This window comes from Thunnus maccoyii, chromosome 19 (genome assembly GCF_910596095.1).
Source record: "Thunnus maccoyii chromosome 19, fThuMac1.1, whole genome shotgun sequence".
Classification (NCBI taxonomy): domain Eukaryota; kingdom Metazoa; phylum Chordata; class Actinopteri; order Scombriformes; family Scombridae; genus Thunnus; species Thunnus maccoyii.
Window position 1 is genome coordinate 23,349,353 of NC_056551.1, and position 27,776 is coordinate 23,377,128.

General features: G+C 37.8%; 2 protein-coding genes across 3 annotated transcripts; both read right to left on the bottom strand.

The window, feature by feature from the left end:
* Positions 1-1,101: 1,101 nt before the first annotated feature.
* Positions 1,102-12,515, bottom strand: LOC121886233 (TNF receptor-associated factor 2-like). Of its 2 annotated transcripts, none has more exons than XM_042396181.1 (11): positions 12,322-12,515; positions 11,437-11,646; positions 11,244-11,322; positions 9,334-9,432; positions 9,016-9,177; positions 8,822-8,896; positions 7,414-7,488; positions 6,215-6,787; positions 5,671-5,848; positions 5,036-5,184; positions 1,102-4,244 (listed from the first exon to the last, which is right to left on the bottom strand). In XM_042396181.1, exons 2-11 carry the CDS (start codon positions 11,622-11,624, stop codon positions 4,026-4,028), a joined length of 1,797 nt encoding a protein of 598 aa, XP_042252115.1. In that variant the 5' UTR covers positions 11,625-11,646; positions 12,322-12,515; the 3' UTR covers positions 1,102-4,025. The 2 variants fall into 2 exon arrangements, with proteins under 2 accessions (XP_042252115.1, XP_042252116.1); XM_042396182.1 differs by lacking the exon at positions 12,322-12,515 and adding an exon at positions 12,054-12,277.
* A 4,559-nt stretch (positions 12,516-17,074) lies between these two features.
* LOC121886219 (GRAM domain-containing protein 2B-like) lies at positions 17,075-25,923 on the bottom strand. The gene is made up of 14 exons (XM_042396165.1): positions 25,832-25,923; positions 25,292-25,417; positions 23,433-23,520; positions 23,275-23,344; positions 23,087-23,190; positions 22,908-23,003; positions 22,750-22,821; positions 21,250-21,330; positions 20,942-21,053; positions 20,362-20,478; positions 19,877-19,967; positions 19,616-19,720; positions 19,252-19,336; positions 17,075-18,108 (listed from the first exon to the last, which is right to left on the bottom strand). The coding sequence occupies exons 1-14, from the start codon at positions 25,921-25,923 to the stop codon at positions 18,070-18,072; spliced, it is 1,278 nt and encodes a 425-aa protein (XP_042252099.1). The 3' UTR covers positions 17,075-18,069.
* Between the last annotated feature and the right edge of the window lie 1,853 nt (positions 25,924-27,776).

Here is a 27,776-nt window from a genome sequence, read left to right on the forward strand (position 1 = left end):
TTTTTACACCACAACATTAATCTGACAGCTACAGAATCATTAATAGTTAGTTTTAAGATTAAGATTCTAAATAAAAACTTATATTAACCTTATTTTTATGTATTTGTTTGATTATTTAACAGGGGCCATATGGATACATATTGTCACATAAAGACAAGCGATGCAACAGATTTAATGAATAGAGTATAGAGCATCTAGGTGAAGGTAATTTGCAGCTTCTGTCCGTGGTTAGGCTATTAAAACTAGGTTCAAACAATCAAACAAATACATTGATAAAACAGAATGTGGAAAAAAGCAACAGGAGAGCTAAAACAGACTATGTACATGTGTATATGCATGTGTCTGTGTGTATATACATGTGTGTATTATATATGACTGTGTATAGGCCAGTGTGTTTACAGTATATGTAAGCAAAGATTAAACAAGTGAATCAAATCATAAGTTATTCAGTTTTCACATCTTATAGGATAAAATAAATTGTTTTTAAAAGTTTAAATCAGTGGTTTCCAACTTTTTTTGGCTTGTGACCCCTTATAATAAAGCCACGTCTGAGAGAGATTTCCATTCTAAACTCCTCAGATGGTTTCGTTTAAATAATTGTTTGAGGCTCAAACAGGTCAAATTATCCTTCACAAAAAAGCAAAGACCAGAGGAAAGTCCAAAAAATAAGAACAGCAGCAGAACTTTTTTTCCCTCTTTCCTACCCCTTAAATCATCTCACAATCCCCTCTGACCTTTGGAAGGGGCCTTACCTCAGGTTGAACTGCTTATAAAGTAGTTTAAACTAGCTTCACCTCAACCAACTACAACAGTAAAATGTTACTTGCACATTGCTGCATCATTGTTAACAATCTGCTGATGTCATATATACAAATATATCAGTCACAGAAGACAATTTTCTGCATAATGAGTACTTTTACTTCTGATACTTTAAGAACATCTTGCTGATACTTTTGTTCTTTTAATAAAGTCAGATACAGAGCTTGTAATTAAGTATTTTTGGATCAGTGTGTTGGTACTTTTACTGAAGGACTTGAGTACTTCTTCAACCACTGCCACAACTTTCTACTAAAAATGGAGTTTAAAATAACATCAACAAGCTGAAACCAACAAACTTTATTACATACTGCAAGTTCTTTTTAGCATAATACATCAATTATCAACATCAGAATATATATATTTATATATGGCTCTGATTTCAAGGTACATAAGTCACTCAACAAAATACCCTGTTTGGACAAACAACCAATACAAAGTGCACAAATAAAGTTGGTTTAAGTCAACTGCATCACATTACAGAACTGCAGTTGTGTTATCAGAAAAACACCCAACTGAATTAAAGCTTACATTCAAAAAAAAAACCTTGGGAGGATCTGTAATTTGAGGATAGTTTTTATGGGACAGTATTAATTATCTCCTCTGGTGCTTCCATGCATCATTTTAAAATTGCACACATGCACGCACGCACACACACACACGCACACACTCGCATATACATACAATACACGCAGCACAAACTTATATTTGGCACCATATTTTAGCATAGAACATAAAATACACCTTGCAATACATCATTGTTAGTATATTGGAGGTAATATTTGATTTTGGCACATTACAAGAACACTCAAGGTTTAAAAAGTTCATGTAATTCTACTTATTACATGCTCAGTCTTCATTGAAAGGTTTTTAAGTTAAGAATAGAAACCCACTTACTGTACATAGCTTAAATTTCTCAACATTAAAATGGTATCTTTCTAAAAATCCTCCCCTTACTTATCTCCTCAGTGAGCTTCATAAACAGCTCCTGACTAGAGATTCCCATGGTAGTGATATCAAGTAGAGTATGGCAAGGAAAGCACCATATTTCCTTGGAAAGTTCAAAATTGGTTGCAGTTCTTCAGCGCCATAATGAGTAATGTAAACAAATAAGTCGAGTATGACCTCTGTAAACCCTTAAAGTCAAAATGTCATCAAAATCTAACAGACGTAATCATATATTGCACTCTAGAAGGAATCATAAGTCCTTACTGCACAAAGGGGTTGTCCTGGCCTGTTCAAACCATCTTGACAAACAAAAAGTTGGTATATAGCTATAGAATTAATAAGGTATTCAGTAATACTATGTTTATTATAACATCTTGTGTATATTAACATTGATATATAGATTATTTCAACATTATGATATGAAAGATACATATTTATAAATTGCTATGAATATAGGCGAGTGCTTCTGTTGAACAGAGGCAGTGCCAGATATAACATAATTAGCTATTCTATGATTACGTATTTTCATCCAAACAAATACAAATAAACGCTTTCACACGTGGCTCACAGAGGAAACCAATGTGAAACTCCATAGTGAATATGAATTGAAGCCTCCCATGCACAGAGAGGTTTCAATACAGGTCGAGACTGGTTTTCAAACAGGCCAGCGTGAACCTTAAAACCTCAGCATGCATGCTAAGTAAGTAGAACAGCAATCTCTGGTGGACACATAGAAAAATTACAGAAACAGCTGAATCAGATATACTCTAGGTTTTCTGTTCGATTTGTGGTGCCTCATTAGAAATCAGTGAATCAGTATAGCTAAAACACCAAAGTTTAAAGGCTTATCTGGGGCAGCACTGAACATCAATCCGCAATAAATAATGTCAACAACGGCCTGTGACCTACAACAAAGTACTACAATCTCTTGTTTTCATCTTGTTTCAGCCTCTCAACCTCCACACACATTTACCTCATGTATATTTGCACCAACATATATATTAGAATCACACCAGTATTCTATCTTAGAGCAGCAGAAACACATATATGCACTGTATTATGGACAGAAAACAAGGAACAAACAATTCCTTCATTTCGTGGAATCTGTGTTAACCTCAATCTGTGGTGGGGCACAGTACTATGTGTTGAGATATGAGTTTAGTGAGCATATCCTGGGGAAAAACTCCAGTGATGTATGTTTGTCAGAGACAAAAACACATGTAAGTTTTATGCCTCAGGCTTGACTGGCAAGCTGCCCTGACTCCTTGGTAACTCCACTGTATCTTCCACAGATGTACCAAACCACCAATCAGAACCACCAACCCCTAATAGGAACAAATACGCAACAGTAACTTTACAAGTAGATAGCCTGTTTCCAAAGACATGCAGGCAATGTCCACCATCACGGATGGCTAATTCACTAACAAGTTTAACAACAAACGAGGAACCTTCGTAAAGCTCAATCAAAATATAAGGCGCAATTTTATACTTAAAACGCCGGCGGCATGCACTTTGCACAATAAAGGCAAAAAAAAAAATATATGCCTGTAATCTTATTCATAACATAACTCCACGTTTGTCTATGCAAATTCACTCGACACTGGAATTGAGAAGCTCACAATATCCACAATCTGTAAGAAAAAGCAAAAACTGCATCAAGCCACGCTCTAACTCTATTATAAGTCTACTGCCAGCTTTACAGTGACATCAGAATGATCACATTTACTATCTGTTATCTACAAGCCTGTTCTAACACAGTCTGCATGTTCTGTAATGCCACGTCTTCGGAAAAAAGCAGGAGATTAAGAAAAATAAAGACACTATTCACTCCGACTGTTCACTCTGACGTCTCTGCTTCTACTCAACACTGCACTGCATCGCGCTGCTGCACTGGTGCTCACTTCCTGTGTCCTTTTAACTCAAAACTTATGTGCAGAACTGAAGTGACATTTTATCACCGTGAGAGTGGTGCTGTGATGTCAAAAGAAAATCCTGAAAAGTTTTGCACCCGAAATGTACAGCGATGACGGTGGTTCTCGCGTATAGAGACCACCGGGTATGACAATGCCAGCGCCGTCTGGACTGAGCAAACTGCAGCCACATGCAGCATACAGTTGCAAGCATGTTTGTCTCCCTAAAGCTGCAGGGGACAGTAAGATGCCTGAACAGAGCCCTAAAGGGACCATGATTGAGCCAAAAATGAAGCCATAATGGTCAAAGAGCTGCCTGGTTGCCAAACTGTATCACCCCTGTGGAACCATCTAGAGGCCGGTGAGGTCCACGATCGCCTTGATGAAGATGGTGTCGTCGCGGATGTAAGAGTTCTTGGCATCGAGCTTGGAGAGCGGGCAGAAGAGCGGACAGCCGCTGGCGATGTTCATCTCGCTCACGGGTCTCTGGAAGGAAGAGGAAGTGACATCGGGTCGAAAGGCGTCGATGATGTGCTCCCTGTTGCTCTGGTCCAGCAGCATCAGAGTCACCTGGAAATAAGACAAATGAGAGAGAATATGTGTAGATGCTTAAAAAATCGTTATCCACTGTTGAAAACTTTGGGGGATCTTAGCTGAGCCTGTCACAAATAACCATAATTAATTTTATATAAAATGTCTGTTTCTTAAATTTCTTAAAGCTCAAAGAAATATCTTCAAATATCCTGTTTTGCTCAATCAACAGTCAAAAGATATTCAGTTTACCATCACAGAAAAGCTTCAAATCCTCACATTTGAGAAGCTGCAACCAACAAATGTTTGGCATTTTTGCTTTAAAAAATTAGTAAAAAAAAATTATTCAATTATCAAAACAGTTGATAGTTGATCAACAATTGATGAATCAACTAATTGCTGCAGCTTTAGATTTTTGGAAAATCATTCAAACTCCTTTGACAAGATTAATTCTGTTAACATAAGAAAAATAATACAACTACTTATTGAGTATTACTGACTGCTTCAATTATATCACATTGGATATGAACATTTAAAAATAGTCCAGCAGGAGGCCGATGCAGGAAACAGAAAGATGAAATCATGAAAAATAGCAGGTGGTTGCACTGCTCTTTGATCTTGTAACGTGGTTCTGAGTAGTAAACTCCAGTGAAGTACCTTTACAAAGCACCTTTAATTTACTGCCTTAAAATACATATTGCATGACGCGTCTTCCATGTGATCAGTACTGTCCTTTAGTAAATAACAACAAATACAATTTGATTGTTTAGCACCTAAAAAGGGGATGCAGATCTTTAGTTAATATCCCTCTTTGGCTGTGTGACTTTTACCTTCTGGTTGAAGGGCCATTTGAGCAGAGCGTCACTCAGTCCCCTCATCACCACAAAGAACAAGGACAAGTGGCTGCCACGCCCTGTCCCATCTCCGTTCAGATAGATCCGCAGGCACATCTTGTAGCCGTACTTACTCGTGTAGAAAGCTGAAAGGGAAAGGAAATTCAGCTTTAGTCATTTATAGATAATGAGGCTTCTGTAATAACGCTCTAAAGGCTACTAGTTTCTAGTAACCATGACCTGACCTGCCAGCTCAAAAATATACTCAATCTAATCTGGTCATGTGGGGCCTCAGGTCTTGAGTTTGTGTGTTGATATGTCTAATACCTGAGTGGATCTGAGTTTACTTGGTATCATTTTTTAACACATGGGGTGTCATAATCTTTGCAGGAGACTGCTCGTTAATTGATGAAGCATCAATTAATGTCTTGGTGGTTCATCATTTTGGACCAGGTCTCACTGTCTTTGTGTTCCTTTTATATTGAGTCTCATATTTTTTTGAAAATGAATTCATACAGGTTTGGTTCTGGTAGGATTTCTACAGGTTTGACTCAGATTGGGCCCAAAATGTTGGACTTATGAACACTTAGGACACTCTACTCTGCAATAATGAACGATGTGCAGAATGTTACCTGGTGAGAACATGGCAGGGGCTCGACCTGCGATGGCATCCTGTCTCTTTTTGGCGAAATCAGAAATCCTCCAGACAAAAACACCATCAAAGGTTGTGGCAGACATTTCTCTCAGCCGACCCTCCATCTCAGCAACTGTCAGGTCCTTCAGCCCCACTGTCCTCTCCAGCTGTCGCACCTGGAAAACAAACATACAATGACCTTTACAAGATCACAAATTCTTCATTCAATCCGTTCAATATCTGCAGCATAAAAACAAGTGATACTCCACTAAAAATGTGTCTTTTGAAATTCAAATACTCATTCCTGTAGGTGTGAAAAATGGCTATAAAAAGCTTGTACTTCTCCAAGCTTCAGTTCTCCATAACAGGAGAAACTATGCACATTTTACAGCCACTTTTAAAGTCTAAAGGAGGTAGGATTTGATACTCAAAAACAGATTTGAGTTAGAAAATCATTTTAAATGATGATATTTGCATGCTAATCCAGCTCTGCCTCAGTTCAACTCCACTTTTACAGCTGAAGAGTTCATCTAGTCGACTACCTTATTACTCAGAGCCTCGATCTTATCCTGGTCCAGTTTGTGCTGACGGTTGCTGGCTTCCATGGTGGTGGCAAACCTCTCCACTTCTCTGTTCAGGACACACACCACATTTTCAAACGTGCCGGCTTTAACTTCAAGTTCTGTGCACCTGCGGCCCAGCTCGGCCACCTTGGTCTTCTCGCTGTGGAGCTGGAGCTCCAACGCCGCGCCCACCGAGCTGGGCAAAGGTGTGAAGGAGGTAGACACGGAGAGAGTGGGAGCCAGAGTAGGAGGTGGAGGGAGAGGAGCTGAAGTGGGTGGACCAGGGGGACCGGAGCTGGAAGATGAGGAGGCGGCGGCAGCGGCGGCTCCCTGCACGGGAGGCCCAGAGGAGGTGGTGCTGAGCTGGGAGACTCTGGCCTCGAGCTCCCGGAGGGACTGCTGGAGTTCCACCAGTTTGTGTCCAGCTAGTTCCAGTCCCTGGGGCTGCAGGCCCTCCATGCTCACTTTCATGCCCATGATGTAGTGCAGCAGCAGATTGAGGTGCTCGTAGGCAAAGGCGCGCTCGTGGTCATGAATTTTTTCCTTCTCCACCTACAACAGAGGAATCCGACAGAAGAAGAGCTTTATTAGTATTTTCTTTGAATCCATAAATTAAGGTATAAAATCACAACATCCACAAATTACAATACCCTTCCTCTCAATATCTCAAAATAATATATTTACGGAAAACTTGACAAAACTCATTCCACTTTTGAATAAAGAACTTTTTAAAATAAACTTTTGACAACAGAAACAAGCACAGACTGCAGCTCCACCCCCTGATTCCACTCAATAAAAACATATATGGATTAGCTCAGATGATGCTATAGCGTGATAAGTATGAGATCAGACGTCTGACTGTCCGTCAGCTTGATTACATGATGCATGAGTCACATGGTCGGGTGTGTTGGAGACACTTCTTCCACACAGCTTCCAGAGAGTGCAGCGTTAAATATCAAAACAAAAACCATCTTTGTGATGTAACCATTTTATTTTTTTATTTTTACAATTAATCTCAAAACGGAGGAATTAATCTAGGACCCTTTCATTCTTTCCCACTAAATTCAGACTACCACAATAAAAGACCCCTTCTCCCCACTAATAACTTTCATACGGTCCCTGATATGAATGTATGAGTGAATATATAAAGTAATTGAGAATACAATCAGGCTACTTACAGACATGTCACATCCCACGACATGAAATCGACATGGAGTTCTGAATTTGCTGCAGAATTTAATATGGTCCACATACTAGAAAAGAAAACAAAAAAAGGCCATTAAAGCATAATTTTCTGAGAAATTAATGAATTAACAAACTTAGCATCAGAGCTACTAGCCTCCACTTGTGCCTCTCATGTATCATCATTACATTCAACACATGACATCAGTTTTTCAGAAAGAATGTAAACATGGGGATCTTTCAAAAACCCAGACATTTCTTTAACAACACTTACCACAACTCTGAAGATATTTCCAGAATCCTCAGTCTCTACTAACCATCTAGATAATAAATATTCCATCTGCTACATTATGAAACTGATTTTTAACTCCATTTTCCAAGTTGCGCCACTATTCCTAATCCAATACTTGATTTGTATGACTTGAAGCAAAATTTCAAGACCAGTAACATGATGTTATTTTCTATTATTTTACCTTTTCATTCAGAAATGAAAAATACCGCCTTTATATCTTTCTTGTGTTGTACAAAATGAGCAAGTATATATGTCATTTCTACCTGAATAGTAAACTGAGTCACAGCTATTTTTCCATCCAGATGGTTAGGAAAGTCTTCTGGAAAAAGGATTCTGGGAATATCTTCTATTATATGTTTTTATGATTTTCTGTCATTGATATACATTGTTATAATGTCAGATGTCAATGTTAAATATAGATAAAGTTCCAAAAATTGAGGTGAACGTATGTAAAAATGCTCCCTGTAAGTCAAAAGTCAGGGCTTCAGCCTGCTCTGTAATGTTACTTCTACTTCCTCCTCGTGATGATGTCAGATTGTTCGCACATGCCCACACGCGGCCGTCCGTTTCATTACATTTGCATATTTCAGATCTGGTTTCAGCTCGAACATGTACGGATATATTTTAGAACATTAAGTTGACATTTTAAATAAAGAATGGTAAAAATTAGTGAAATCCTACCACTACTGTTTGTTTACATAGCCTCAGATGGTGGTGGAAGCTTCTGGAAGCTAACCAATCAGAACAGAGTGGGCTCATTAGGGGGCGGGTCTTAAAGAGACAGGAGCTAAACCAGCCTGTTTCAGACAGAGGCTGAACTGAGGGGAAACATAAGATAAATAAGGAGATTTTAACTGTAAATCATGCAAAGATATTCCAGTACAGCCCCAGAATATAAATATAGATCTGGAAACGTGTATGATATGTCCCCTTTAAACAACCTTCTGGGTTTTTCAAAGATTTCAAGGTGTTTTTCTGGAACAACTGAGGATTAGCCATGTGACAACACATGAGAGGCACAAACTTGAAATAAGTATCTACAGCTAGCTGTGATTTATGATGTATTTTACAACATGTTTCCTTCTCCTCTGCATGTTATTTACAGATTTTACCTTTTCTCTGGGTATTTTCTTCTTGGCACAGCCTTCACAGATCATCGGGTACTTGGGACAGATCTCATCATGTGCCTGAAAGAAAGAAAGAAAAAAAAAAGACAGTGCTTCTTTAAATGACAAACAGCTCCTGTGATCTGCAGCACAGTCCCAGACAAGCCGAGCATCTTAAGTTTTTATAAATAATTTCTAACCTTGATGTTTTTGAAGTGAAATGGCTCCTTGCAGTACTTGCAGTTGAGTGTTCGCTCAGGGCACTCGCGCTCATTATGGCGCTCCTGTTCATTGAAGCGAATTCGTTCTTTACAGGAGGGGCAGGGGATGATCATGAACTCGCACTTCCCCTCGTGGTTCAGCTGCGGAAAAGTAGAGATTAAGATGAACCTGTAAAGAATTTACTTTAACTGTCTAAATACATACACATTTGTCCATGGATATCAGTAAAAACAACACATTTTTTTTAAATCCATAACCTTTTGTATCTATCAAACAAACATGTAAGAGAAACTGACCTCATACTCTTTAATGCTGCCTTTCCAAGTGCAACTTTCATTGATACAAACAGCTGAAAGGTTTTCAACTTCCCTTCGAACTGCATTGTCAGGAAAAGCCTGAAAAAACACAGAGGAAAACAAAGGGATCTGCTGTCACACTGTGTCTGTGCAGCGCTGCTCCAGCTGTCCTTTTCCATCATAGAATATCTATGTTGGGGAAAGATGTGAATTCAACGGCGCCGGATCGACAAATATTTCTTTTTGTTTGTTTATTTTTCTTCTCCTTGTCGGAGAATATCTTTCAGCGTTGCATACTGTGAGTTTTTACATGATGCTTGAGAGAGAGAAAAAACCCTGCATGCTATGATTCTTTCATATCTTATTGTATTTATCTGCCCGCAAATGAGGCTTGAGGCTGTTTTTACACTTCTGGTCTGAACAAGCCCTCAAAGTCAATGCTGGATTGTGTGTAGGCAAGTTCGTTCTCATCCGTTATTACAAGAAATGAGATTCTTGTCCTGTTTGCACAAGTTTATTGAGAACATCACGGCAACGGCGAAGAGTTACTAAGACTGCTGTCGTTTTTAAAATCTGTGACTGGTCTAGCCTGATCTTCATGGTTCTTCAGATGTGGTGGAAATGCCCCAAAGGGACATTTATCTTCTGGTTTAGTTCTAGTTAGTCTCTGTGGCTCATCAGTACCGGGAACTATTTGGTTTAAAGCCAAACATTTAATGGTTCCAGCTTCTCAAATGTGATAATTTGCTGCTTTCGTGAGAAGGATGTGTTTTTAATAGTTTTTGGACAACAGCAGAGGTCTATGACGCAGAGGAATAAGATATTTTAGACTTTGAATACACACACAATACTTGTAAGTAGGATCAGTTCATTGTTGGTTTGGCTCTGCACATCAGATTTTTTGGCAATAAGAAAAATATAGAAAATAGCCAGCTATATCCTTTAAGGTTTAACATGTTTTAGGATCATCTGTGCACCTGATGCTGTCTCGTACACTTTTTATGCTCAGAGTGGGAGTGAAGTTCTGGAGTAACATCTGGAAAATTACAGATAATCTCTGTCTGATATGCTGTACAGAGACGTCAAAATGAAACTGAAATCAATTAAAACACGTCAAAATGAAACTGAAGCTGAAAAGATCGACAGTCAAGTGGAATTCTGTGGGACGAACACCTGCTTTTAAGCCCTGAAGGCATCTGTAACTACTTAGTGTAGTTTTTGTCTTTACATGTGCTTCCTCATTAGTGTCATTAGCGTCTTTGCTGCAGCGTCTCGGTGATCGAGTGACTATTTCTGTCATCAGAGAGCATCAACGGAAGGATATAACATCACTGAGCATATATGTATCCTAAATTTAAATACAGAAATGTACAGTTATGTATATACATGTTTAAGTTGTTATAACTGCTTTTAATTAGTTTGTCTTGTTTTATCTTCTATGTTTTGTATTTTACTGCAAAGCACTTTGTACATTTGTTTTTGAAAGGTGCTATATAAGTAAAGTTATTATTATTACTCAAATGCATCATTCTAACAACCGTTTAAGCATTTTCACATTTTCTTTTCAGTTGTGAGGATTTGTAACTGATTATTTTGGGGTTTTGGAGTGTTGGTCGGATAACATAAGGTATTTTAAGACGTCTCCTTGGGCTCTGGGAAACTTTTTCACCATTTTCTGATATTTAACAGAATCAAACCATTAATTAATGAATCAAGAAAATAATCTACAATGTAAATAATCCAAAGTACTTTGATGAAAAGACTACTGAAGCTGTAATGGTACAAATTATATGGATCCACTGGTGCTTAAATTCAATCATGACATTCAGTTTCATTAAAGAAAAGTTACAATTCAAGAAAACCCTTTCTTTCTTTTCCTTTATACTGGATAAAAACACATTAATACTCACACATCCTTGTTTCAAAATTGATGTGGGCTCCTCAAAAATATCCTCTTTAATGCAAGCGTTGCATTTCTGGGGTCCATTACTGCAACGCAACAACAATACATGCTGATATACTACAAATCCAAAACACCCCCAAAAAAACAAACATGGCAGATTCTCCTGTCATTAGTCGGCAAAGTATTCTTTAGTTTCTCACCTAACGGTCCTGTTGAAGCAGTAGGAACAGAAGCGATGTCCACACTGGGCTTGAAACGGTCGTCTCAGTATATTATGGCAGCAGTTGCACAGGTGCTTGTCCTCCAGCTTATTGCCCAGGATCTTCTTGGGGAAGCCGGGTTTATTGCTCTCCATGGACGAGGGAGGGGACGGTTCCTGTGTGGCCATGGTGTCTGTTCACACGTCACACCTGGAGGAAAAAAAAAAAAGAAAGCAAGGAAAAACCTTTCACTTGAATCTTTAGATTGGAAGACGAAAGAAATGAATCCTGATAAATTTAGCTGTAAGTGAATATTTCAACTGTTTAAACAGCTCCAAAACACACACACACACACACACACAGTCAGCCATCAAACATGACTGTGTGTAAAAAAAAAAATCTTATCCTGCTTTAATCAACAGCAGTAATGGTTCCTCTCTCTCTCTCTGGTGGAGCATCACAGGCCAGCTGAAAGGCCCACACCCTTTGTTTACATTTCGACTCTGCATTCATGGCTCCTTGTAGTTGACTTGGCACAAACTGGTGATCGCCGGCTGCCTCTCTCTCTCTCTCTCTCTCTCTCTCTGTCACACACACACACACACTACTCAGCCTACCCAGTAACGCTGCTGACAGATCGCACATCCATTGTCTCTCCTCTCCTTCCTTTTTTTTTTTCTCTCCCCCCCTCTCTTCCTTGTCGCTGTTGCTAAGCTATCAGCATCCTTTAGTCAGAAGTGGTACCCAGCACGCCGCCACGCCCCTTTGAGATCTGAAGCTTGGCTGGCTGCAAGAGACCGTTTACTGAAGAAGAAGAAGAAGAAGAAGAAAGAAAAAAAAAGCCTTTGCAAATAGTGTTGCAATCACCACAGAGTTTGCACTCACCAGCGTTTAGTCTAAACTGTCATCGCGCGCGGAGGCTGTGAAATCACCTTTCCCGGTCGCACGTTGACGCTCGCGCACTGTGCCGATCTTAAATGTGGTTCTGCAGCCGGCTGGATGTGTTTTCTTTAACGTCAGCCACATAATATAGATGTGGTCCCCAAAAGCGATGGCTGTTATTGTCCAATATCGCCATTGCACTTTCAGACTGGGTGTTACGTCATGCAGTGGGCTGAACACGGGCTGATAGGCAGCGGAGATGTGGAGGCGTGCGAGCCATTGGTTGGTAGCGCAGGAGTAGGCGGACGCATTAATGTGCAAACACACACACATACACACACACACACATATACACACACACATCCATTTCACATGTTTTATAAAAGCGTTTGTTTTTAATGCTTCTGCTTTTTTGCATCTGTCATTTTATTTGTGTTCTTATTAACAGGTTATGTTCAGTGCTGGAGGAAATATTAGGTTCTTTTACTGAAAGATGCCCTTTCAAACATATATAAATGCTGTTTTGAACAGTATACCCCCCACAACACAAACACACACACACACAACAGCTCAATTACCTTGTTAAAATTCCTAAAGATGCCCTTCAGACATGTTTTAAGATGTATATAAAATGCTCTTCTTTGAATAATAATTTTTTGCACAAAAAAAGTTCATTTACCTCATTAAAATCCTTAGAATGACATCTTCTCCTTCTCCTTCAATAAAAATTCCAACATCTATGAATGTGTACCAATTGTTCATTTCAAAACTGTAACTGCTGGACACAAGATGTTTCCTATAGTTCACTGAAAAGTCCGTTCTCAGTGTGTGTGTGTGCACTGCAGGTATCAAGTTTCAACATTACACAACTTAAAAGTTGAATAGTGGACGTCAATTGGATCCAAACTAGTTATGATGTCATAAATCATTCTCGTATGTGCACGCCTTAAACTCAGATTTCTGGAGAAACTTTTCCTCCTTCGGCAGATAAATGTGAAAACAGCCTTCGACAACAAGAAAAACACATTTTTGAGTTGAGAGGGACTTTAAGTAACACCGTATAAAAATATTCCATTACAAGTAATGAGTATAAGTTGCAAAATGTACCTAAAGTATTAAAAGTAAAAGTACTGATTATGCAAAATGCCCACAGTCATATTTATTATATATACGCAAATATACAGCACCTTATCAACAGGCAGTGGAAACAGATTGTTACAAAGTGATTTAAATTCATTATAAATATAAGAAATATACAAAAAACATGATCTGTTTTACATGTAAACTCTAAATCTGAAAAGTAGCAAGTAATAGCAAGTAGTTATAAGCTATAAACATCACAAAGTAGTGTTTTCACTTTGGATTAGGTTGCATTCTTAGCTCACAGATGTTCATATTATTGTGTCCATCCCCTGTACTGTATGTATTAAAGCCAGTACACAGTACCACCAGTGTCACCAGTCTATAAGTGTTTGAACTCTTGATAGAAAACTATATGTCACACCGCAGTATGTGTTGTTTTTTTTATTCCAGACTGTTTAATGCACCGCATGTGTTCACATTAGCCACAGAAATAATTTTAACATGACACCGAAAGAATAAAATCAGGGGCTGAAAAAGATGAGAATGAGTCACTGCAGAGTGGGAGTGAAGAGGAGCGAGCAGAAGAGGAGCCGACAGAGACAGTCAGATGTGGAGATGAGGAGAAAAAAAGATCATGTTTATGTTTGGAAGCTGAAGAAGAGACACAGGATGGAAGAAAAAGGTGAAATACTGACGATTAGAAACATCCTGTCTGACGTTAAGGAGGCCCGTAAGTAAACAGATATAAGAGCACAGACAGTCACGACAAACTCTGATCTGCAGAAAAACTAGTGCAAATAAAATTCAAAATAACTCCAAAATAACTGATAAGTTGAATCAACACCTCTGGAAAACTGTTTCAAGCAAAACTGATTTGTTGCTGTTTTATTAGACTGAATTAGCTTTAGCTAAATGTACCTAATAAACTGGCAACTGACTGTATAATATGATCATATGTTGTTTATTTTAGGAAACAGATCAAAATAATGAAAAAGATTTAAAAAAATAAATAAGAGAAATGAAATTACAGTCAATAATGAGTACAGAAAAAGCAAACTGTGTATTATTTTCAGTATTATTGTATTATTATTTTCATTTTTAATTATGAATTATTGAAAAATAATGGATTTTATTCACTGGCATTTATTTATCAAATGCAAAGAAGAAGCAAAACACTTTTAAACATTAGAAAACTGCTTTCAATGTCCAAACATTACAGCACACATAACATAAAACAAACCATTTTAGACCAACCAGACTCTACACGGAGAGAGATGACCATTAACAAGCTGAGTACTGGGTGTGGCAGCGAGTCAGTGTGTTATTGTTGATCCTTCTCACTGACTGATTTCCATGCTTTTGTTCACAGACAGAAATATTCAAATGATAATCGAGGCAGTTAAATCTGAATTTGAACTTTACCTCTCTCTCTCTCTCTCTCTCTCTCTATGAATTAGCTGTTTCAAGTGGTTGAATCACTCGCAAAACATCATAACAAAGTAGGAAATGGACGTCAGCTACAGGCTCTGAAACATATTTTACTTCTTCTTTACATAAAATGATCTGGCTGGTCGTCAAATCTCATGTGCAGAGCAGAACAAGCAATGAATAGATCCAACTTTATCTTATTCCTCCGTTGTTGTCGTCCAAAATAACTATTAAAAAACACATCAATGAGCCACGTGTTTTCATGTTTGTTTTTATATTTATGTGTGAAACAAGGCTGCCAGCATTACAACATGCCCTCTGTGATCATTGTGTAATCGTGTTGTTTAGTTCAGCTGTGTCTTATCTGAAAGCAGCGAACGGACTAACTGTTCTGTCTGGCTTTGTGTTTCATCTGATAACTTTGTGTCAACAACTTTCTGTTACCCTGCAAGTATTATGAAAAGGTTTGGAGATCAATATTATAATACTGTGTCCCATTTTTATACTAAAAGAAAAGTAAACTGATGGAGATTATACTTGAAATGTAACATCGTCAGTCAAAGACAACAAAGAAAAGGTTACAGCTTTACTTATATATGATATCTTGATTTAACTTAACTAACCATATAACCAACGTTCATGTTTTAATGGTGCTGAATACATGAACAAGTCTATATTAATAGACATGGAGGGAATTTCATTCAGCAACCTCTTTATACTGATTTTATATGAAACAGAGAAATGCATCCACCTATTGGTCTGAATCCAACACTATTGTTGTTGGTAAGAAATTGCCACTTTCACTACACCAGGTTAAATATTTCCTATATAAAGAGCTGAGGCTAATGGGAATGTCATGAGTTTTGCAGGTTCAAACCAAAGTATTTCAAATTGATTATTTGATTATTTGATTTGACTAATTCGGACGCTGAAGCTTCGTATTAACTTCAGATAAACTAAAAACATTTTTGCACAGAAGGAGGACTGTGGATTTTGTCCCCCATCACTTACATTGTAAGAGCATTATGAAGGGATCTTCTAATGGTCAGTATGAACAGGAGGAATGATTACAGCAAGAAAAACCTATTTTAATGTTTATTTGGGATTGTTGTTTTAAGACAGACTTGAAAAATTGTGAACTTATCCTTTAAGGGATCACCTTTGATCACAATTTATCCTTATGGGGACATGAATGTATGTACTAAACTTCATGGCAATCCATCCAATAGTTGTCAAGATGTTTCAATAAAGACCTAAAAACTCAACCTGCTAGTGGTGGCACTGGAGAAAAACTCATTACAATACATTATCTAGGAACTATGAATTTCTGTAAGTTAAAAGTTTGACCTGCTGGTGGTGCTAGAAGAAAAGTCAGAGGATCATTAAAGTGGTAGGAATGTAACTCCAAGGGACCTTAATAGATATGTTAACAATTTCTTTCAAGTCTGTCCTAAAGCAATAGTCAGGAGCCCAAATGAACACTGACACGTTATTCTTCATTCCTCCTGTTCATACTGACCATTAGAAGATCCCTTCATAATGTACTTGCAATGTAAGTGATGGGGGACAAAATCCACAGTCCTCCTTCTGTGCAAAAATGTATTTAAAAGTTTATCTGAAGCTAATATGAAGTTTCAGCATCCAAATGAGTCAAGTAGATATCTTTCAACGTCAGTCTTTTTAGTGCCAAAGTCCCTCTTTTTGTTACTATATTTCACTGCAGTTCAACAGGAAAACAATCCATCAAGACAATTCTTTTCTACTAAAAATGCAGTACATATGGAAGATATCCACTTTATTTGACTCATTCAGACTGCTGAATCCTTATATTACCTTCAGATAAACTTTTAAATGCATTTTTTTCTCAAAATGAGGGTTGTGGATTTTGTCCCCCATCACCTACTGGTCAGTATAAACAGGAGGAATGATTACAGCAAGCAAAACATGTCAGTGTTCATTTGAGTACCTGACTATTGTTTTATGACAGACTTGAAAATCGTGAACCCGTCCTTTAAATATCTGTTGTAAATTTCCCATCTATCAGTTGTCGAGATATTCCACGCTGAACCACAAATTTCATCCCCATTGTGGCGCTAGAGGCAAAGTCCGGGGTTCACCAGAGTCATTAAGATTCATCCTTATGAGACCATGAATATGTGTATAAAATTTCACATCAATCCATGTAATTGTTGATGAGATATTTCATTCTGGACCAAAGTGGTGACAAACATCCGTGGAGCCACAGTGTTGAAATGCTCTCGCAGCAAAGTTCAATAGACAATGTATGAGAGCCGTTTATTTCAGAGGCTGCAATACATTACAATAGTTAAAGGCACAGTCTGTGATCTACAGTAAATGTAAACGAAAGGGTCACCGCACCACCAGAGTTGAAAAGCTCATAACCGTCTATTGCTCCTGAAAGTATTGACCAGTCTTTTAATACACAAACACTCAACAGCAAAGTTTCAGTGGAAATGTTTTCTGACGCCGATTAAGAGTAAAATTATGATTAGATAAAACACTCTTCAATTATATAAGTGAATAAAACTTGTCATTTATATGGTTAGAAAATTACAGATTTGGCCTTTAATAAATTATGTTAAAGTGTTTTAGTAAAAAGTCCACATTTACAATAAAAAACACCAATTAAACTCAGTTGATTTTCAAACAATTTCAACATATTTTCACTAAGCAACCACTATTCATGTACACCTTAGTGTAAAAACATTGCTAGCTGAGTGTTTTATATACATAAATATAATTTATTGTCAATTTTCATTCTAACACAAGAACACATGAACAGCACGAGTTGACCTTTTCTGAAATATTTGGAAAACATTGTAATAGGACCTTTGGACCTGATACCTGTAACAAAAAAAAATCCCAACTACTGTGAAATGCAACATAAAAGCTCTCAGATAAATACTACACGTTCGTACTTCACTAACACTAACTCTGGCACACTAACATACTGCTTCAGTTTTTACCCTCCAGCACAACATTTTGTTTCAAAAAAGAGTGATAAAATAGTCCTGAGTGGAAAAAAAGGGGGAAAAAAGCTCTTATTGCACAATTTAAGTTAAATATCACACAATTTTTAAGCTTTCTGTACGAGCTGTCTGCACTTTGGCAACAGATCTTTTTACCAAATGGGCTCACTGCTGCTCTGCAGTGATCAAACAGCATTTCTAATAAAAGTAAAGCTTCTGTCCAGACAGACCGACAGACAACAGTCTTCTTTTAAGTCTCTTCAAGTAGCTTCCGGAGGTTTCTTTGAATCTAGGAAGAAAAAAGAAAAAAAAAAAGTAGGACATCTGGAAACATGCACAGTAAGACCATATTAACTATTAACGACCTCCACAAATGTTACATAACTGGGAAGATTTATTAAGATATTTTAAAGAATAGTTATCTGCATCAATTCACTTCTTACTGGGAGTTGGATGAGATGAATGATAAAACTCATGTCTGTCTGTTAAATATGAAGCTAAAGCCAGGAGAGAGTTAGCTTAGCTTAGCATAAAGAGTACTTTTTTTCCCAGGATGGAGAAGTCATGACCTGCACTACTCTGCCTCTGATTGGCTTACCCTAACCAATCTCACTCCTCATGCCTAAACCTAAAGAACCCAACCAACGAAGGCAACGAGTATAGGCCAATCAGAGGCAGAGTAGGGCGGGACATGACTTCATCACCCTGGGAAATAAAAATTGGTGTACAGTAGCATGGCTCTGTCTTCAAAGCTCAAAAATTCTCCTAGCAGCACCTCTAAAGCTCACCAATAAACATGTTATATTCGTACAAAAACATAAGTGTAATGATAATATAATGATATAAATGATATATATTAAAATAATCATAATAAAAAAGTTGTTGTTATATATCCTGGACCATATCTTGGCTTGGTGCAGTAACTTCCTGGAGTTTTTTGCACATGTTAGTGAGCTTTAAAGGTCACTAATGCCTTTTATTACATTTGGACAGAGCCAGGATAGCAGTTACCAACTGTTTCCATTCATTATGCTAAGCTAAGCTAAACGTCTGCTGGCTCTGGCTTGATATTTAACAGACTGATGTTGAGTAGACAGCTGACAGTCTACTGAACATAAAATGAGAGATATTTCAGTGTAGGGCTACAACCATTATTTTTTATTATTGATTACTATTATGACGATTATTTTCTAATAGTTTCGTCCACACACTGTCAGGAAATAAACAAAAAGTTCCCAGAGCCCATGGTCATCAAAATAGTTGCCAATTAATCTTCCGTCAACTGACTGATTGTTTCATCTCATTAAAGTGTACAGTCTAGACCTGCTCTATGTGTGAAAAGTGCCCTGAGATGACTTTTGTTATGATTTGGCGCTATATAAGTAAAATTGAATTGAATCTCTATTTCAGTGACCATAAAAACTGGACGAACCTTTTCTAGCTTGAACAGGTTGGTGGACAGCTCTCCGTAGATCTCGGCGTTCCACTCATCCTGGGATCTGTGGCTCACAGCATTTCTGCAACGAGATTTAAGAGGAAATGGAACAAATCACACATGATGATAAATGTGACAACAGGACTGTCTTCAAGGATGTGGCTGTTTCTTACTGTCAACAAATCTCATGTTTGGAGCCAAACCAACAAGGAACTGATCCACTTCCAAGTATTGTGTGTGTGTATCCAAAGTCTGATATATCTTATTCCTGACAATAAGAAAAGCCATATCCTTTAATAACTCTCGGAAGAGGGCACTTAACACTTAAATTCCCTCAGTGACACGTGGATTAAGCTCTTACTCATTACGAACGTGTTCCCCAACGGACACCAAGGAGTTCAAACGATGCTCGAGAGCCACAATCTTGAAGGCCATGTAACAGGAGGACAAGACGAGAACACTAACTCTGTCAGAGACACACAAGCACAGTGACGGATGAGCATTCAAATACCAGAACAATCGGTTTTCATTGTGATTTCATTGTGTGCCAGAAGAAGTCTTAACGACTGTCTCGTCAGACCGCTGCGGCGTCTCGTATTCCACCTAATGAAAGGTTACTCACAAAACCAAGTAGATGAGGAGGATGGCGTGTAACGACATGGGCTGAGAGGGTTTGTCTTTGACTGCAACTCCTCGGGTTGGCTTGGCTGACCCTATGAATAAAAATTAAAAAATGTGTTTTATATTTTTGGAAACACTTAATCACTTACATGCTAAGAGTTAAGACTAGAAAGACTGGAAAGAAGGGGAAACAACTAGCCTGGCTCTGTCCAAAGGTAACAAAATGCATCTACCAACACCTCTAAAGCTCACTAATTAAAACACTATGTCTGATTTGTTTAATCCGTGCAAAAACTAAAGTGTAAAAACGAAAGGTTGTGGTTTTATGGGTGCTTATGTGCCTTTGGACAGAAAATATACAAGATTATTCTTGATTTATAACTCTACTGGCACGAACTTCCGTCTGGAAAATACAAAAACTACACAAAGACTACACAATAATTAACAAAGCATCTTTGTACTCAGAGAGATCCAGCGTCAAACTACCGTTCTTAAGGGCAGCTCCATGTTTTTGGCTTGGAGTCTGGAGGTGAATGTCAGCGTGGACTGAAACCTCTCCGCTCTTCACTGCGCTTAGAAACGTGTCCGGGAGGCCGGTGAAGTCTGCTCAAACAAACACAGAGAGAGAGAGAGAGAGAGAACTTGTGACTCCTGCTGCCTGAGAGCCTGAGTAAATATTAATAGAATCAAAAACATCCTCGCAGATCGAGATCAAGAACAGATCAAGGTATGCTTCTGTTTAAGAAAAGAAGCTGGCTCGACAGTAGGACTGACATAAACAATAAGCTGGAGTGTTTATGCATAAAGATACATTCATTATTCATTAAGATCTTCAGTAGGGACATCATTGTTTTCGTGCCACCGGTCTTTGTGATGACAAAAAACAAATCTTCAACAGCTCAAATTTCACTCCAGCTATCTGCAAACTAAAGACCGTCTGAGCTACAGTGACACCCGACACCCAGAGCACATTTGCAGTCAAGTACAAAAAAACAAGCATATCATAGCTTTGTAAAGGGCAAAACTTTTTTTTCTTTAATAATAGGACGACGGATGGAGCACACACCAGGCATTTTATCATAATCTGGAGTTTGAGACCCGGAGCTGCTGCTCTCCATCATTTCCTGCCGTCTCTGCTGCACGACCCCATGGAGGTCAGAGAAGTCTCCAGAAAAGTCCTGCAGCGCGCACACACACACAGGAAAATATACAATGGATACCACATACAGAGTGGGTATTGTATAACATGAGAACAAGGCATTTCTATAGATCTTTTATCACAATGGAAAATAAAGCATTTTAAAAAAAATGACTAAATACACCCCCCGTACAAAAACATCCCGTTAAAAATGGACGGACAGACCCCTGACTGACCAGAGGAAGTGATGATGGGCAGTTCACTCTGAAGCTGTTTTCACAGGAGGAAGGATTGGGGCTGCTACAGGTCTTCTCCACCTGGAATGACACATATTAGAATAAAAAAAGTGTTTTTTTCTGTTTTAAAAGCAGAATTAATAGATTTTTTTTTGGCCACTTCAGGGCAGCGGAACGACTTGTAAACACAACACTGACATATTATCAACTTAGAAAGTTGTTATGGCGGACGTGTTAACTAACGGTTTCCTGTTTACCCGTGCAGCAGATACAGGGAAACATTTGTGATGAATATAAGTCTAATATTAACTCTCCTCTCAGCTCTGTTTTTGCTCTCTACCAACTCCTGAGGGGAATATCTGGCTCTTTAGCTGCTAAATGCTTCACTATGTTCACCAGCTAGTCGCTAACTTTCTCTGTTTGCTGTTTGCTGCCGGGCAGGAGGTGGAAAGTAGGAGTTTTTTCTTTTTGCTTAAATCTACACTGATGAGAGCAGTGAGGCTGAACCAAAACAGTCAAGCTGTGTGCAGTAAAACCAAAACAATGAGCTGAAAGACGTTAAAATGCTCCGTAGAGCTGCTGCTAGATAATCATGAGATCTGTTAAAACTACATTAATTATCTCAGCTTATGATACACTTGTTTAATTTTTTATGGGACTGCCGTAAACTATAAAGCTTGTGGGTGAAAGTGAAAGTGATAATAACAAACATCTTGAATGTAGACTTATCCTCTCAGCTGTGTAACCAAATGCTATGAAAATTTTGTACATGACCTGACATGTTGGATGAAAATAAAAGGCACACGCTCAGAGTTCAGGTGTCATTAATTGACTCAAACAAAACCAACAAACTCTGGAAGGTTTAAAGAGGTGAATTAAATGGAGAATATTACAGCTAGCTTGCAAATTGAAATGGATACTTATATAGAAGGACCTCCACAATAATGTACTTATTACAATAATAAAGTATTATAAATCTAGACACAAACTGGATGTATATCTTGCTATGATGTCATATTATTTACTTGTCTTACTTACTGTATATCTTTATTTATGTACTTTGGTGTTATCACATTATTTTACTTGTGAATTTCTAAAATACCCAAATAAGACATCATAATGTTAAACAATGTGTGGGACTGAAATCAAAGACTGTATCTGTTTTCCTAAAAAAATGTAAAAAATAAATAAAAGTGACACCTTTCATATTACATGTAGTCATTTGACCCATCATTAATATAAAAGATGAATTAGTGCAGCTTTAAATAAAAGGTTAACTTACTTGTATTGTTGGTGTCTTAGGTTTTATACAAGTGTACTTACAAAACAAAGTTTTCAAATGTGAATTTGACTTAATGCTTTATTTATATATTTCAAACTTTATGACATATTTACATTACTCAAAAAAGAAAGTTCATTAAGTTTCATGGCACATAAAGTACTATGTAATAAATAGAAACCATCAGCAGGAATAAATGTTTTATAGAAAATGTTATTTACCTCCAAATGAACGCAGACGGACTTGAGAAGTTTGTAGGTGGTGTTACGAGAGAGGAAGGACACAAACACATGCTGGAAAACAGGAGTTCAGAGTTTAGAGTCACCTTCATGTTGATGTGAAATAAGGGAAAAGCTGAACATCACTGCGGTCTTCTCACCTGATCGCTTGTCGTTTCGATCACGAGGGCGTTTGGCACTAGGATTGCGGTTTTAGTTTTTTTGATAAATGTCACCGAGATCACCGGAAGTGCAATCTGTAGACGAAGAGAAATGCTGTTTTAATATCAGTGGAGAGAATTCAGCCATAAAAACATGAACAGGTACTGGACTCACATACCTTGGTGTCTTTGCCAAAGACTTTGGAGTGGAAGCAGATCCAGTTATCAGAGACGAACATTTTGCCCTGATATAAAATGTCTTTCTGCAGGGCGCAGGTGTAACCTGTCGGCACATAAAGTGTTTCACATTCAGGTAAACAGTTGAACATTTATTTGCGTCTCACTTTCAGCTGCCAAGAGAACTTACTTTGTTTGAGTAACTCATCTTTGCTCACTTCCTTGAATAACTTATGATACTGGGCATTTGTCTTTGATAACTGAGAAGAACAGAATAGATTTTATTATTATTATTATTATTATTTATTAAATGTGTAAAAATATTGGTGAGATGTTTTTAATCTCTACCCGGTTGTGTTGGGATTTCTTCCTTTCAAACTTTGTTTCGCAGTCACTTGGACTCTGCGTGGGTGAAAGCTGCTCCACAGGTTTCAGTCTGGAGAAGAGAAAGGTAAATGTTTATAGTATCATAGTAACACCTGGAGATAGACAGGTACGATAAAACAATTATTTGAGGAAAAGCAGGATTTATAAACTTGCTTCACTCAGAATTTATTATTTGTCAAAAGCAGCAGTGGAAAAAGTAAAAAAAGTAAATTTTGAGGTACTTGTACTTTACTTGAGTATTTTAATTTGATGCTACTTTATACTTCTACTCCTCTATATTCATTTAACAGCTTTAGTTACTTTTCAGATGAAGATTTGACACAATAGATAATACAACAAGCTTTTAAAATACAACACATGATGAAACCAGTGGTTTCCAACCTTTTTTGGGCCAAATAGTGATTTTTCCCTTTAAACTTCTCACATGGTTTCATTTCAATAAATGTTCAAATGATCCAATATTTCACCAAAAATCAAAGATTAGAGAAAAAGTCCAAAAAACTGAAAACAGATTTGTGTATCAGAACTTTGTTTTTTATTCTTTTCTCTCCCGTTAATCATCTCATGACCCCTCAGATTTATCTGAAGGACCAAACCGCTACTTTTACTGCAATACTTTAACTACATTTTGCTTTTAATAATTATTTATGTATGAATGTTTCCTTAAGTAGGATTTTTCAAGCAGTACTTTGACTCATAATGGAGTATTTTTACATTGCTGTATTAGTACTTTTACTTAAGTACCACTGGTCAAAAGTAAACGTCCTTCATTTCTCTCTGTATTATGTCAGCTGTGATTACATAAAGTCTGCTTACACAGCAACAGTAACACCTGTAAACAGCACTTCATGCAGGTATACAGTAGCGAGGTGACAGTAGAGCGCTGTATTGGAAAGAGAAGACAAACAGTTGATGTTATCCTACTGACGACCTCAGCTAACAAAAATGTAGAAAAGAAAATATCTATTGGATTTCTGCAACGTGTTGCTAAGTAATAATTTAAGATTTTAATATACCAGAAAAAGATGCACATACTTCATCCTGTAACAGTGAAGCATCTAATGTGCAATAACATGTATACATATCATCTATTACTGTTAAATATATATTCATACTGCATATAACCACCTACTGTATGTATGTAAAGTTACTTATATTTATTTCAGCACTCTTACATATATTTGCACTATTTGTATCCTTTTTACAAGTTACAAAAACTGTATTAAACTGTATATAGACGCTGTATATTGTTGTTCATTTTTTCCATCTACTTGCTTGAACACAACAGAGATATGTTTAAATATGTTTGTCCTTGTTTTGACTGTATGTTCATGTTTATCTTCCAGAACAATGTTGTGTATAAGTACGTCGAGCGTAACGAGAACTCGGAGTCAAATTCCTTGCGTGCATAAACATACATGGTAAATAAAGCTGTTTCTGATTCTACATCACGATTTTTTTGCCGTAAATGCCACATTTTCTGCATCAGAGATAACCCAGTTGATAACAAAGACTAGAGACTATCTTAAGACTAGAGAGTCCAGTTGCCTTAACAGTTTCACATACTCAGATTTAGTCATTTTTATGACTGCAACTAACAAATTTTTGGTTTTATAAATGTTAGAAAACAGTGAAAAAGTGCATCACAGTTTCAATAATCCAAAAAATTCAAAGATATTCAATGTACTCTGACATAAAACAGAGAACAGCAGCAAATCCTCACAATGGAGAAGCTAGAAGCAGCAAGTTTTAGTTTTTTTTCTTGATTAATCCTTTCAGCTACAGTGGTTTTATTAGTTTTACAGCATAACCTTCTTCACCTCATGCTGGCTGGTTTCTTCCGGCTCTCCGAGGGGTCCGACTCTGTGTCCAGACACAGCTGGAGGTCTGCAGGTGACCGTCCGCGCCTCCTCTGTCTCCTCTCACCTCCATTCTCCACTTCAGGCCTGAGGCACATTACACATAATTATTTTCTGGCACTGCTGCATCAATTAATTGACTGTTCAGACATGTCATTACACATTAATCTTGCAGGACCGGGTTGTAGAGAACACACACAACTCAGACAACTCTGCAGGTAATGCATAAGTGAGACACATTTTAAACAGCATAGCATTAATTATTATTCATACCCAGAACATCAATTATAAGTTTTGTCATCTGAAACAAATGCAAAGTCATTTTAACATCATATCTGATGCTACTCTGTGCCACGTACGCATCAAATGCACCCATAAAAAGTCAGCAGAGCCCTTTAATTCAAACACAGTGTTAAAAGCAGGATATAAAACAATGCATTAGGCCTAAACTAAAACTGGAAAGCGAGCCAGGCCCTTCATCTCCATCTTATCCAGACTTACGTCGATCGATTCCCCCGGGACTCCTTGTTAAAAACTTCTGGCGTGGATAACGGGGTCAAAGGTCTGTCCGCCTGCTCGGTCATCAGTACCATATTTTATATATTGTGTCTCATCTCACGTCTCCCCCATTGGTTTCTTATTTTCGGCCCTGCGACACATAGAACAGCTCCAGGAAGCCTTGACACGGAAAATTTGGGAAGATCGCTCGATGGAGCGAGAAGCCCGACAGAGGAGGAGCCGGGAAAGGGGAGGGAGCAGCTGGGAACAACATCAGGAACAACAGGGAAGAAGAGGCTGACTCCTGCTGGAGCTGACAAAGTATGAAAACTCACTTGTTAGAGAGGAATATTACACCTCGAATTAATACTAAAACATTTATCTATATTAAAAGAAAGCGCTCACATGGTTGAACGGTGCGTAAAATCTCTGCGTAATCAACTCCACCGTCAAAAGCAGCACTTCGTTTTGTTCACTTCAACGCTTCGACGAGCATTATTGTAGTCAGACACATTCCTGCAAGTCTGAAGGTGTTTTTGGACTCATAAAAGTTTAGACGTGAATGTAACAACAGGGTGTGTTTGATAGAAACTTCCAGCAGGGGGCAGCAGAGTCTAGATGATATAATATCTGTATTTGTCAGGTGTGTTTTTACCCTCAGGTGACCCTGCCAGCAGTAGAAGAAGAAATATTCGGATCATTTGCTGAAGTACTACAGTACAAGTAAAAGTCCTGCCGTCAAAATCATCCGGTTTAACTTTTAAAATGACCATTATTGGTTTATTCATGTATTCTGAAATGAGGATAAGGGAGATGAGGTAAACTTTTTCATTGAAAATTACATATCATACTCAAATTATTATACAAAACAGTATTTTTATGTCTCAAAAGTGTCTGTATGGTATCTTTAAATAAAAGTATTATCAGCAAAATGTATTAAAGTATCAAAAGTGCTCCATATGCAGCAGAATGGTCCTTGTCAGTGTTATATTAATACATATTTTATTATTGAATTATGATGTATAAACATGTAAGAAGCATTTTAATGTTGCAGCTAGTTGAAGTGGAGCTTTGTTTTACTTTAGATACATAGATTATATACAATAACTAAATAGACTAACTAAAAATTAGAATAAATAAAAATAGAATAGAGAGTCGAGACATAACCATAATGAGAATATCCTGTTTGCTGAGTACAAACAGTGCGAGTTGACGTTGGTGGTTCAGACTGAAATGTCTCAACTATTGGATGGATTGACTGAAAAATTTGGTACAGACATTTATACTTTATAAAAATAAAAAAATGATTGAATTTGGACAGCTTCAGTTTGAGACAGAGCTCTGCAATTATTTCTTCCAGCTCAGCTTTGGTTTTCCAGCATGCAATGAAAGTCAAACCCAGTACAGCAGAAACTCTGAGGTCTGTTTGGAAACCTTTACTATGACTTTTACAGCCACAAGAAGGGAAATTTGACTGAATATAGAGAACGTATTAAATGTCTAAAACTAGCAGACCAGCATTGAAGAGATTGAGTCCAGATACCCGCACCCTCAAGAAGTGAAACTTGAAAATCTCCATGTCTGATATGCATAGACTATGCTTGAAAATGTCATGAAACACATGTATGTCATTATGCGATACTGATTAATGACACTCACCATGACTGTCTCCATTTCCTATCTTTGACCTGCAGGAGTCGCTGTTGCAGCATTTAAAGGAAACATCAGTGCAAGGGGCAGAAGACCTGTCAGAGTTCATTAAGTATCCAGGAGACAATGGAACAGACGGCAATGCGAGCTAAAGCTAGTTAGCCTGCCATTAATCATGGCTGACAAGGAACAAGGGTTAAAGGTGGGAAAGCTGCCAGAGACTCTGTGAGTGATTTTTTGAGCTGCCTCTTTATTCACAGAAAAAAAAAAAAAAAAGGAGAGCTGGGAGACATGGAGA